This window comes from Gobius niger (genome assembly GCF_951799975.1).
Source record: "Gobius niger genome assembly, chromosome: 18".
Taxonomy (NCBI): domain Eukaryota; kingdom Metazoa; phylum Chordata; class Actinopteri; order Gobiiformes; family Gobiidae; genus Gobius; species Gobius niger.
In genome coordinates, this window is record NC_136869.1 from 18941381 (window position 1) to 18955043 (window position 13663).

Here is a 13663-nt window from a genome sequence, read left to right on the forward strand (position 1 = left end):
TTTTCCCCTTTCCTTTACTTCTGTCCACCGACTGATTTTAAAGGCATTAATAGAAGAGAGGGTGAATAATTTAGCGACAAGTTCACCCTAATTAGTCAAAATGAAATGTGTCAATCCTAATGTGACACATAAATTAAAGAAACTCTGCAGAAATATAATTATGAATACATTAGGAAAAATTGCTCAAAGTAGAAGTAAATCTGATAATTTAAAAGAATCCCTAAGTGGACACCCTGCATTATGAGTTTTATATCCTATAGGAAACAACTGTTTAATTAATCCCACTTCTTCTGCAACATTTTCTCTATTGGGAGAAAAGATACAGTGTATTGCTATAACAAGAGTTGTGGTTAATGTTTGCTTGCATTAACAACTTCTTCTAATGAGAATGTTGACATTATCATTTGAATACACAACACTTGTTTAAACTGGGTTTGTCAAACAAGCCCCTAAAGGTGAGATAGGTTATGCTCTAGAGCTCACTGGATACAGCCCCAAAGAGTTAAAGTAATGCTTTGCTGTGGCAAGGCGGCATGTCAGTTTCACAGCGCTTATTTCTCCTGACTGACTATACCTGCCAATGGAAGCAATGCACATGTCACATCGGATCATTGTGCGTCTGCATTCGGGCTATGAGAGTACGGCACGCTGCACAGGGTCAAGAGGCCCATAGTCTCCAGGTTCGAGTAGTTTACTGCGCTGTATTAACAAGTATAGCTGACATGATTCATTCAGATCAGCAGGGAAAACACACAGATGGGTTTGGGCATCATAAAATTACTTTTCAAAGAGCTTAAGCTGCACTGCGGAACATTTAAGGTTGTATGTGACCCTAAATATATGTATATTCGTATATGACAAGAGCCACTTGCCTAACTCGCAAAACATGCCTGTTTTGCTCCTATTGGTCAATTAGACTCTGATATTTCCAAAATAAATCATTTTGAAGAAGATCTGATGTATTCAAACTAATGCTTCGCTGTTGTCAAAGCAAAGCAGCAACATCTGCACAGAAATGAAGTGGTGATGTCCCACTCCCCGTAAATACTTGGCGAGGAGCCCCCTCACAGTAAAGACCCATGTTTTGTGTAGTTTTCACCAAGAAAAAACACTGATGATGAAATGAATGTATTCATTTAACTATGGCTTTATTATTGTATTTATTGGGTGACATGCTACATAAGGCACAAGATTATTTGAGATGTGAAGATATTCAGCGCTATCTTAATTTGAACTGTTGACTGTAGCTACAAGCTCTGGGAGAGTGCAGCACAGTTGTGAAAGCCAGACTTAAAACTGTTCAGGTGTTTTAGTTTAGTTTTAGAGTTGGTGTTCACATGATTTATTTCATAATTTCTTTTATAATATGCCCCTTAAGCTTATTTATTAATTAATGCTTAGCTTATACTACAGGATTCACTCTTAACCAAACTATCAAATGGGCTAAAGTTTCCTGCACAAGTAGCACCATCACTGACTTGTAGAAAAAAATATGTGCATGATGTCAATGGTACGTCAAATGCGTTTGGTGTAAGCCCAACAGTAAAGGCTACTAAGGTTACAGTCAGTTAAGGTACGCTACTTTTTGTATTGGAAAGTTTACCTAACACAATGTACTCACACTGCCAGTGGCAACACGTCTTAACAAGCCCTGGCCTTTTGTAAAAGGGACACTTTTCATTGATCGGAGTGACATTGGTGTTGTGCAGTGGGCAGAGATTGTGTGATTTCTACCTGTGCCTCTGATGCAAGATAAAGAGGATTGTAAATCGATTCCATTGATGCTTGTCCCCATTTTTCCTCCCCCTTCATCTCTTCAATTTAGGCTACAGTACAATGGGCTCAACGCCCTGTCGCCTCTAAAAAAGCTCTGCACGTCTCAAAGATGACACTTCAGTAGCTGATAAGAATAGTGTGTCACCTGGCATTACCAGTGTGCTGTAGCTCATGCGAAGCTCTTCCCTGTGATTGTAAAAGAGGTAAAACAAATAGAGCCAATTCATTGGAAGTGATGATGTCATGTCTGCAGTAAACAGCTGTCAAAAACACAAGGTCACGGAGTAACCTCTAAGATTACACACTATTTATTTAACACCTTCTCAAACCAAGCATGGAAAATTACTCACAGGATGTGTCTGCTTTCATTTGTTTGTTTCTGAGCAGTAATTACAATAAATGTGTGGTCTGCCTGGCCTAATATTCATTGCCGTTTCCCCCTTTTTGATACCCTCTTGCCGACTGCATGGTCTTAATGATTTTCAACACTGGTTCACGCCTGTTAAAAATATTAAGCTGAGACTGGCCGGTAAAGCCAATTATGTCTGAAAGGCTAATGTAAGCTGGTCACGGTCTGTGTAGAAGACATCTACTGCCCCCCGGTGGTACAGCACTGCAGTTGCATGCCTAGAATCACCACTTGAAAGCATTCTGATTTAGACACATAAACAAGCCCCCGACCTAAAAGAAGTCTCTGAGGCGCTTCGTTTAACTTCTTTAATGTCCTAAACATCAGTGAGCCCAAAAGCTGATAAATAATCTCTGGACGTGAGAATCACTTTCATCATTTATACAGCTAGTGTTGAATGTGTCCAAATAAATGAAGCCCGATGTCACTGTATTAAAGATTGTGAAACTACCACTTCTCGGGTGACTCTACATATTCAATGTCTCCCCATAGATGTAACCTGGTATAACACGCACATTAGCTGCAGCCACTGAATGAGGAGGAGAGTCTGGCTGATGTGATTACACTGCACACCTCACAGTTACTCATCCACAAAATTAGCTCTAAATGTCCTATCATACAGGCCAATTAGACTGGCTGCTAGAGTTAGGCAATAATGGCTAAACAATGGCCGCAGTGACTCAAATGACCTGTTCAGCTCAATGGCATTGTCCTGTGTGAGCCAAAAGAGACAGCTTGGCTATTTGGCCAGAGACATACAATGGCGGTTGACAAGCATTGCTCGCAGCCCTGTACATGAGTGATAAGGCCTGTTGAGTAGAGACAGACACAGACAGACAGGCAGAGAGAGCAGAGAGCAGCCTACCTATGCGAGCCAGTTTCTGCAGGAGGGTCCTGAGGCGCTGCAGAGCTGACGAGGAGAGGTCGTAAGTGTGTAGATCTGCACCAGCCAACTCCTGGCACTGCCCGAACACTCCATCTGCACAAACACATAAAGACATGTCTCATACAAGTTAGGTACCATTATGGTAGAATCTCAACATAACATTTAGTGTGGAATAAATGAAGGAAAGGGGTTGTTTTATGGAGTGTGGGATGTTGTGTCCTGGTACCCCAGTTCCCTGGTATGGGGGAACCTAATAGCTGACATTTTCCTTCTGACAGCACTAAGATAAGCAGCCATTCGTGGCAGGAAGGACTTTATCAGAGCTCGGGTAATCTCCCTATCAGCGGCCTCCCGCCTCACTCAATACAGGTTGCTAGGCAACCCACGCCACAGAGTCCCTTTCAGCCTCATCATTCAGTGGCTGGTCTAGACCTCAGAAGCTCAGGGGTTTCCAGGCGCACAGTGTAGCTGTAATGCCTGGAATATAAATGACCCGTACATACCTTCTGACTGTTGCTGCTAAACTCCCAAATGAGAGTTCACCTCCAGATGATCTCTGGAGATGAATGCTGCAGGTGCGATATGCGCGCTGACCCGTGTGCATACAAGCGTGTCCATAGCGCTGCACTGAGAGGATTCTTGTACCGATGCCTCACAATGGTAAGACCTAATGATGCGAATCAACACTTTGTCATGCACCAGAGCACTCCATTAATTAGCCCAAGTTGTCGGACAACAAACATCAATGCTATGATTGATGCACACTGACACTGTGGGCATTGTACGATACACAAACAGTAGCGCTCATGTCCCCAACACGCAGTAATGTTCTGTGCTCGCCTCAATGCAGTGAGACTAATAATTACCAAGATAATGACGTGATGTCAGACGGGACCTCTAAATGAAATTCTTATTCCAAAGAAGGAGTGGGTGTTTTCCTGACTCCCTCCACTCCTCTGACCCGGTAAATGACAGCTCTGTTCTGGGGAGAAGCCCGTGGGAGATGGTGAATTACCATACACACACAGCGCAGCACAACAACAGTTATTTTAAGATTTCATACCGAGCAGCGGGAAAGCTCTTGGTGACACACGTCATAACAGATGTGTCTGAATTACAACACGCCACCTTCCTCTCCCGCTGCTCTTTCCACTAATCCAATTTTCACCAATGATGCTACAGAGCCAAAACAGTCATTGAGCATGCATGGCCTTTTCCCTTTGCATAGAGCTCAGCAAGAACTAAATGAAGGCTACATGTGAGGCCATTTGGTGCCACTCCCAACAGTCATCATGGTACGTCCTTCTTATCTTCCAAGTCAGGTATTATTCACATCACAGAAAGTCTTGTTATAGTCAAATATAATCACAGATTGATTTATTGAGGTGGTAAACCTGGAGCTTGCAAGAGACGGCAACAGTTCTGAGCCACACGCATGATAAATCACAAAGCAGCTCTCTGACACTTCACTCTCAGCAACAAAACATTTTAATTTCAGGCTTGGGAGCGTACCGCAGTGTAAGGTTCACCAAAGTTGAACATAAAGATGCGATGTCATGAAATATTATGAGCACAAAAACTAGACAACTTTAGTGGCAAAGATGTATGAAGTCTCTACACCTTTGAGGCTTGCTTGAATGTGCGGCAAAGTCTATAAAAGACAGTGATTCAGTAATGATTGTCTGCCAGTGTAAAAGAAACAGTAAGCTGACAATGAATCGATTGGTGGTGCCGCACAAAGCCAGTCATTAAAAACTATCTCGATATGGTCAGTAGTTACAATCAGAGCCAGAGGCGGGACCGTACGATGAGCAAAAAGCTAAAAACGCAACGCAAATGAACCTTGATCCGCTCAATCTACAACGGATAAAACCGGCCCTGAAATCAATCGCCGGGTCACTGCTTTGACGCACACTCCGATAAATCACTGGCACTTGTGTACTCAGAGCGAGCTACGGCCGAGCGAGTCGCATGATGTCGACACACACAAAAGATTTCCAGCCAAAAAAGGTAAAGAGCTCTAAATCCTGACAGTTTCCTCCGCCCACGCCGCGTCAGACTGCGCGGCTTAAATCTATTTAAACTGAGGAGGCTAATGCTGCGGGATAACAGGAGTAAACAGTAATGCATTTGGGGACGTCGGGAGTGTCAGGCAGGGAAGGGGGGGGGGAGGCGGAGGGGCCAGCCCGGGTAGACAAATGAAGACGTATTGAAACAGGTGTAGTGTGTGGCGCCCGTGCTACTCCACTGTCACGCAAAATGAATAGGCCAGATTCGGTGCAGCGAGGCGTGCAGATGCAGGGGCCGGTTATAGTAGAAGAGATCGCAACTGATTAGGATTCACCGGATATCATAGCACGTAAGGGCCTATAGCTGGTCAAAATGTCAAAATGCAGAAGCTTTTACCGGGTTTATATAGTTCATATTTCTTAGGCTACCTGGTCTAGCCACATGAAACAAAGAGTGGGACAAAGTTTAACATCTTCCCCTTTTTCACTGTCGGATTCAAATTGGCTGCAAAATGAAATCCCAAATGCACAATTGTCAGCTGAAAGGATAATGGCAAGTTTGTGGATCATTAACAACAAATGATCTTCTTCTGCACAATATGAGATTTTTTTTTAATCTTGTTGTATGTCTCATGCCCCTAGAGGCTGTAAGCGCCACTACAGGTGTTATAGCATGCTACGTTTTTTTACTCATTAATTGTCCGTGTGAGTAAATACTACGCTGACAGAAAAGACAAAGGGAGAGAGGGATATTGTACATCCAATTACACAATGGAGATCATTTCTTTCACTCAAACTTGGCTGTAAATACTGTTTAAGTGGTACTAGCCCACAGTTAGCTTGTTAGCTTCTTCTTTGTGATTCCATTAGTGTGTATTGGGGCCTCCGGGTCAGAGCAAGGAAAGCTGCCATGGTGGTTTTCTGGCCAGAGACACCAGGAGGATATGAAAGACCCCCCCCCAATCATCCCATTAACACTTTACCTCCAGAGGGACTACGAGAAGGATTTATTATGGTAAACAAGTCACTTAATACTGCTATAATTGCAGTAATATCATCACAACATCTTGCTAAACAATGTCGACCATTCAATTCCTGTTGTCTTTTTGGCCATATTGCGTCCCCTATTACGACAAGAATAATCTGGGTATATATTATGCAGCTTAAGGGTCAACATAGAAGGATTTGGCTATTTCTTTCTAAAAAAAACAACGGTTTTCCAACACAGTTACAAAGGCTGCGACCCTTCATCTGAAATGACAACAAATTGTACCTCGTGATAATTGCGTCTTTGAAATGATAATTCAAATCATGCACGCACTCAAATCTACATGTAAATAAACAATGGGGACACAAAGTGCCCTCGACATCAAACACACCTCTCTCTAAATGATTAGTTATTCAGGAATAAAGCTACTGTTTCTGTATCAATGCCATTTCATCTGAGAGTCCACCGCTGTTTGGCCAATCGCTTCTTAGAAATGTTGTAGTTGTTACTTAAAGTGTTGGTGTTGCAGACATAGGGGCCTCGCGATCGATGCAAGCGTCAGCCAAAGCGTTTAAATCTAAAACAAATTGCTAGTATTTCAGACAATATTGGCCCAAGTGGGGGTAAGATAACCACGGATCGATATAAAAAAGCCTTGGTTAAGTGTTTAATAGGAGCCCGCCCGCGCCCAAGGGGGAGCGTCGAGCACTTATCCGCTGTACTTTAGCTTTGGCTTATCATTGCGGCGCAAAGCAAGGCACTCCGGAGAGATGCGTCAAATGAAATGTGCTTTCTCGACGTCGCGGTAATTACGCGGCCTGCAAAGAGAAGGTGCGGAAATATAGATCTGAAGTTACTCCGAATGAGACGCAAAGGGATAAATGCAGTTTTTGGGGCAGAGCTGCGCGGTATTTGGAGACACAGTTGAGAAGTGGTTTGTGATTTGTCTTTGGAAATAATGCTAAATACGTTCCCGTTTTCTCTCAGTAACATTTGAGAGAGGTTAGTTTTATTCCTGATTTTTATTATTTTGTTCCATTTTAGCCTTGCTTTGATCCTTGATTAGTATTTTTGACAATTTCATGAAAAATATTTTGTAACTTTGTTCAAACGGACCAGACCATAGCGTGTTTAACCCCTTAATCCCTGCCTTAAAGCGAGCACATTTTCTCCAGTTCAGTTTTACCCAAATCTAAAAGCTTCTCGACCGGAGCTTACGGCCAATAGTGTAACGTCTCATTTGAAAGCTGAGACCTACAAAACTGATCTAAGCTTCTTCCTCGTTATGATTGTCATATTTTCGTCCTTTTTGGTTGTGCTTTGGTCACATTGTTGTGGCTTGATCATAGTTATATTACATAAAAATAAAAATAAAGGAATTGGGGCAGAAAAATGTGACAAAAATGTGGCAAAAATGGGTGAAACTGGAGAAAATGTGCTCGGTTAAGCTGGGGGGTAAAATGTTTTGGTAAAATATTCAAGACATTTATTGAATATCGGAGTTATTTCTCAAATCACGCAGCTCTAATAGCAATTCATCCTAAATCAACACAGTGTCGCATCTTACAAAAAAAACATATTGATTGACACAGAAAAAGAGGCTCCCTTTTGGAGCCCGTCAAGCCCCTTCTCCATAGCAACAGCGCGCGTGAGGATTGGCCCAACCCGGCACAAACCAGGTTAGTCCTTGAGGGAGGCGAGAAAGTGCCAGACCTAGTTACTCCCACTCGCGCCCTGTCTGGCCCGCTCATCAGGAGTCCAGTCGGGAGTGGCAGCCTCATAGATCTGCAGGTTTACACACACAGAAAAACGGCGATGGCACCAGCAGCAAATAGCGTTTCGACGATGTATTAAGCACTGGTGACAAGATATAAAACCATACAAAGGCACAGCTACCTCATGAGCATGCATAACGAGCTGATCTTAACACAAAACCCTCGCTCAGAGCCGTGGGGTATTTTCCGGCGAGTTGTCAGCAAATTCTGTTCCATTAAGCTACAAGGCGTTGCCCCCAACCAAAGCAAGCAGCCAGCCTGTAATTAAAGTGTGTGTTGTTGTTTTTTTCTTCTCGGTGATGTGCGCTGTCCTCTCCTCTTTCCGCTCGAACTGGGTTAATGAAAAAGGACAGACAGTTCTCTTCTAAAAGGCTGCGAGATAGTCCACATTTTCTACACGACATAATACTGTCATAAGCCCTATTATAATAAAATGATTGTTTTTCCTGTCGTCGGTTTAAAATGTGGTGAGGATGTTTGGTGGATAAGACATAAAATCAATAAAAGCACATTGAATCTGACCTTTAAAATGATGTGTAAGTTTCTTGTTTGATGATAAAATATGCATATATACATACAATATAAATAGATAGGTAGAAGCTAGATAGAAAATAAATCAAACGTATCTGCTTCGGTCTGAATACAATGATTTTACAGAGCCTTAGAGGTGTTTTAGTCCAATTTTAATCACATAAAGCTGCATTAAAATCTAAACTGACCACCACTAGATGAAGAATACACAAATAAATTAATCGAATTTGCAAAGTGTGTATAGTAGTGGTGTCAAATGAAACTGCATCGCTGTCTTTGTCATTTGCAATTTAGTATTCTGTTGTTTTTGGTCGCGAAATGATTTTTTTTTAACGATGTGCCCCATTTCAGTCCGGCATTTGGACACTGTTTGCCAACTACAAACATGGGGAGTTATCAACAGAAAAACATCAGCCTTTCATATAAGCCGTCTCTGACGATCCCTGATATCGACGTGCCATCAGTCCTCCTCAAAATGAAGCCCAGGCGTGTGACAGGGCCGGAAGTCCCGGTGTGAAAAGACCCCAGACGTTTCCTCCCATTCATCGGATGCAATGTTGTCATGGCAACCTGACACGGACGCATGCATCTTCAATAAAAGGAGCGCCCGTCTGTGTGCTTATGGGCCAACCTCAGGGCAAAACAGAGCATTGTACACTCTAAATATGTTTCACGACAAACATTTTTTAAAAACGCAAGACTGCAAACACCCTCCTACATGCGTCTATGAATGGAAATCCCACCTCAAAGTCTAAAAATAACCCCTTTAAAACTGCATGTGCTGGGTGATGGCTGTGACCACGCGGGATGGTTTCTCTATAATGAGACGTAGTGGGTGTGCGGCGCCCTCGGAGGATGACTTACCATTGACGCAGAACTCATATGGTGTGCACAGCTCGTCTTCGAACAGGCAGCCTGGAGGTGAGAAAGAGAGACAGGAGGAGAGGAGAGAGACACACACGCATTAATTAGGACCAACATATGACATTATTTCACACAGCAAGTGCTGCACATCTTTAAAAAATATCTCTAGGTGGGGTGAGACTGTACATATTGTATTATTGTTAGCCTATAGTGCCAGGTTTGTATGCAAATCGGTACAGTCGGCTGACCCAGAGGGAAATATCACAATAAACAAGTCACTCAAACCAATGTTGTTTTGAACATTTGTGGAAATTTAATAGGCCTAGTTGGGATAGAGCGAGCGAGCAAATATACTTATAACACAGTGTGATGGATCACATATTAATGATAAAAATGACAGGCAGTACAAATTACTTCGTTACCCATACACTTATGAATACAAGAAAATACCATGAAAAGAATATTGGCTGCCATATATATATATATATATATATATATATATATATATACAATAAATATTTATTTTGTTTACAAAAATCTATAAATATTGTATTGTGTTGTTGTTACGACATTTGACAAACAAGATAAAACCGTGTGTAGTTTATTAGCCGTAACATATCTCACACAGACAATAACATTTGCTGAAACTTTTCTAATTTTTACCTCATTTGTGTGGATTTTGATGAGCTCAAAAGCTGCAGTCTCTACAGATTATTACTAAGTGTGTGCTGCAAAATGACAACTTATAATTGCATAACACATTGAAAGTCCACAGCACCAGTGGTCGTGGGCCTTGTCTCTAATGGAGAGCTATCAATCAGCAATTAATGCGACTCCCTCTCATATGTGGCAGACAGTAACTCCATGGGCAGTGTCCATATATGAATGTAGTCAGAATATTAATGAAATTGTGGTTGGTCAGGCCTGGCTCAGACTAATAAATGAGCAGATGGCAGGAACATTATGTGAAGCTGTTCAGGCTGTGTTCACATTCACACCAGGGAGGTGCACTTATGGTTGGGCCGACTGATCTGAACAGGTGATCAGCTATTTAACAAAATAAAAGACTGCTTTCTGGGTTGTAATCCTAATGTAGTTTGTCTTGAACACGCCTCCAACTCGGCTGGTTCCTGGCGTACAGTTTGTGCCTGGTTTGATAGGTTTGACGTGCAGCTCTTCAGCCCTGTGACCTTGGTGGACAGTGCGGAACAGTTCACGACCGTGAATAAAGAACCGGCTGAGCACAAGAAGAGCCTCTGCCAGACGTTTTTAATAATGAGAGGAGATAGGTGCGGGAAGCCTGTAAATCAATTCTCACACAGGGATAATCAGCTCGAACAAGAGCAGCAGAGAGATGAGGATTTTCTTGTTTCAAGTTTGCAAGGCCATAATGGTCGTCAGTACAGGCCTCAATTATCTCCTTACAATATAACATTCAGGCCTGCCATAGTGCTTGTAACACATTATGCAGACATTTTGTTTAGCAGTCTAGATTTCATAAAATTAAATTCTTTGTGATGATAATGCTTCAATTTGTCAGCAAAATGGATACAAAAGGAAGAAGTGTGGGTCGTGCTGTTCTTTCCACAGAAATAAAAGGCAGAATGTTCTGAACTTGCTGCTTCAATAGATTACACAGAGCTCAGTTAGACACATAACTCTGTTTAATGGCTCAATCATGAGATAATGTCTCCCTTAGTACATTGATGGGCTGTCTACTCCTACACTAACGTGCGGGTATGATGAAACCCTGTAATGTAGCTCACAAGTTCACCAGATTCATATCGTAAAAAACATTTTCAGACAACTGTTATGATTCTGTTGTTATTGTGAGGAAGAATAAATAAGTACGGACGGTGGTTAGGCTTTTTCTGTGACCGAGTGTCATTATTAACATAGGAAAACTAGAGATAATTCAGTTGTGCTATATATTTTCTGAGTAAAGTGGTACTTAGGGCTTAGTGGCCATAAGAAAGAGTCCTGTTAACAAACTGTTCCTCTAAATGGACTGCAGAGCTGTTAAAGAAGGCCCGGGGTGTCTGAGAGGCAGACCAAATGGAGATTTGGACTGATTACTTCACTGTCTGTGGGATTTTACACCTGTCTTAAAGAGCGAGACAAGGACAAACTTTACACTGAAGAGAAGTTGCTTGGGGCCAGAGTAGCCCCAGTCCCTGTGGACCGGGCATCTCACCGCTGTGCAATTAGTGTCAGTCCGTTCAACTTTACCTCCTCATCACTTCCCTGCTTAATTCATCGGCTTCTCTGGGAAGCCTTGTCAGCTCTCAATATTAATTATGGCTTTCCATTTAATGAAGCATCCAGCCAAGCAGAGTTAGTCTGTCGATGTGCGCGCGTGCTTGTGTCTGCGTGCGCGTGTGATAGGCAGGGACATTGATAACAGAACATCCCCTTTTCCCCGACACTTTGCCGGAGATGATTAAAATGGTGCTTTTAATTAAAACACAATCACAGTGGATGCTGCTGATTACCTCCGGTAGGAAAAAAAAAGGGGGGAAAGATGCGCTGTTTGTCGCGGCCGGGGAAAAAGTCATTAGAAAAACAAAAAGGGCTCTTAACGAAGGCACATTTTACAGTGAACTTTGAGGCGTGCAAGATCATGTCACAAACAGCGTGACCTTTCCTGTGCCTCCGCCGCAGAGTGACATGGGGTTGCCATGTCAACCTCATCATCAGTCGTCAATCTCAGCGTGTCATCAATGGCAAACCTGGCTATTAGTGGAGTCAAAGAAGAACGGCCGCAGTGGGGTTTAATGGCGCGACGGAGTGGAATTAAGTGGCTTTTAGCTGATTTTTGATGTAAATAATTGAAGAGCTACATTCAAATGTGAGATGCACGCAAACAAACCTCTTCAAAGTGACCTTCAACTTTCGTATACACTCCAACAACAGGCTTTCATCGAGAGGAAAGCAGGCAGCTAAATAATGAACACTCTCTATCTTTAATGTGGTGTATGGGCCACTGACAGGCAACATGAACAAAACAGATTATAGAGTATCAGGCCTGTCTCTTCACACTTATCATTAGAATAAATCCAGTTTACATTTCATCTTCACATGCATTGTTTACGACAAGTCAAAGCACAAGGATTCGATTGTGAAGAGTGAACGCAAACTAATCGTTTATCAGAGACCCAAATAAAAACTTGAGTTATCGCAATGCGCAAACAGCAGGTTACCCAAAATATGCAGTAGCTTCCCCATGCTCCAAAAATACATGACCCAATTAGTGTAACTGCGCGGGGAGAACCCGGGAAGGTCAATCGAATTTGTGAGTAACTTTGGCTGAAATGACGCACGGCCTGTACTTAAGGGTTCGGTTCGTCTAGCAACACTCTGTCTTTTTGACTTTCCATTCCCAGCGTTGTGTAACTGTAATCTCCCATAATTTGTCAAGCTGTGGCAGTGATATGTGGCCTATGATCTGCAAGTTTAAACGCTGCCTGGGGAAATAAAAATAAAGGTATGTAAGGCTCAACAAATACAATTGACCTTTAGCTAAAAACATCACAGCATGTATGGGGCGTAACAGCAGGGGGAGTCTTCCCTTGGGGGTGTATAGGAAATTAGAAAGGAGCATGTTATGGGTTTCAGAGAACTCATAACATGATTTAGGAAAAGCAATTAAATAAGGACAACCGGGAGTCTCATTAGAAAAGAATACGACGAGCGGGCACTATGTTATTAGGTCATTAAGTGCGTTTAAATAAGCTATCCGTCAAGAACAGAAGGGCGCGTTATGTTTGGTGGAGTGCTTTCTTGGCCCGGGCGTGAGTGGCCGACCTTGGCTGGACCGTAAAACGTGCCCCATTGAGATATAACCAAGGCCGAACAAGAAGTCAAGACTCGCCTCTCCACGTAAGGTATCTGACCAGTGCCGGGGCGCCATCTGCGAAGTTAGTAAGGGCCAAGGAGGATGCTGGGAATTTGGCAGAGCGGGCAAACGCACACTCCAAAGTTAAGGCCATATTTCATTCGCTCTCTAGGGCCACCGGCGTATCTTTTATTGTAATTATGGCTGCGACCAAGGACACCGCGCACATCGGCTCCCGTACTGGCTGCCAAAAAAGCCATTTTGGGGCCGGGTGACAGCGGTAATAAAAGTGCAGGAGGGGGGAGAGCTGGGGCTGGTGCCGGGACAGCACAGAGGAACGCACCTGCAAGCAAATTAGCATCAGCTTGACACCGTGTCCACAGATTCAAACAGCTTGTGTCATTACGGCGCTCTCCTGCTAAAATTGAACATGGCTCCCGGCCTTTTCCTGGCGCTCCAAAACGCCTGTTCCTGTCGCCATCTGCATGTCACACGTCGACTATGGAGATTTCTCACTTTCAAAAACGTTCACGCATTAACAACTTTTCAGAGAGCAGCCACGTATGAATATCTAACTCTAAAACTGAAGT

The 13663-nt window shown here is 42.9% G+C and overlaps 1 protein-coding gene across 1 annotated transcript in view; it reads right to left on the reverse strand.

The window, feature by feature from the left end:
- Positions 1 to 13663, reverse strand: part of ptprn2 (protein tyrosine phosphatase receptor type N2) — a 111051-nt gene that overhangs the window by 86667 nt on the left and 10721 nt on the right. Inside the window, exons 2-3 of the mRNA XM_079576065.1 lie at positions 9239 to 9289; positions 3051 to 3164 (exon numbers count right to left, since the gene is read on the reverse strand). Of these exons, the coding sequence (XP_079432191.1) occupies positions 3051 to 3164; positions 9239 to 9289 (165 nt within the window). The remainder of the gene's footprint in view (positions 1 to 3050; positions 3165 to 9238; positions 9290 to 13663) is intronic.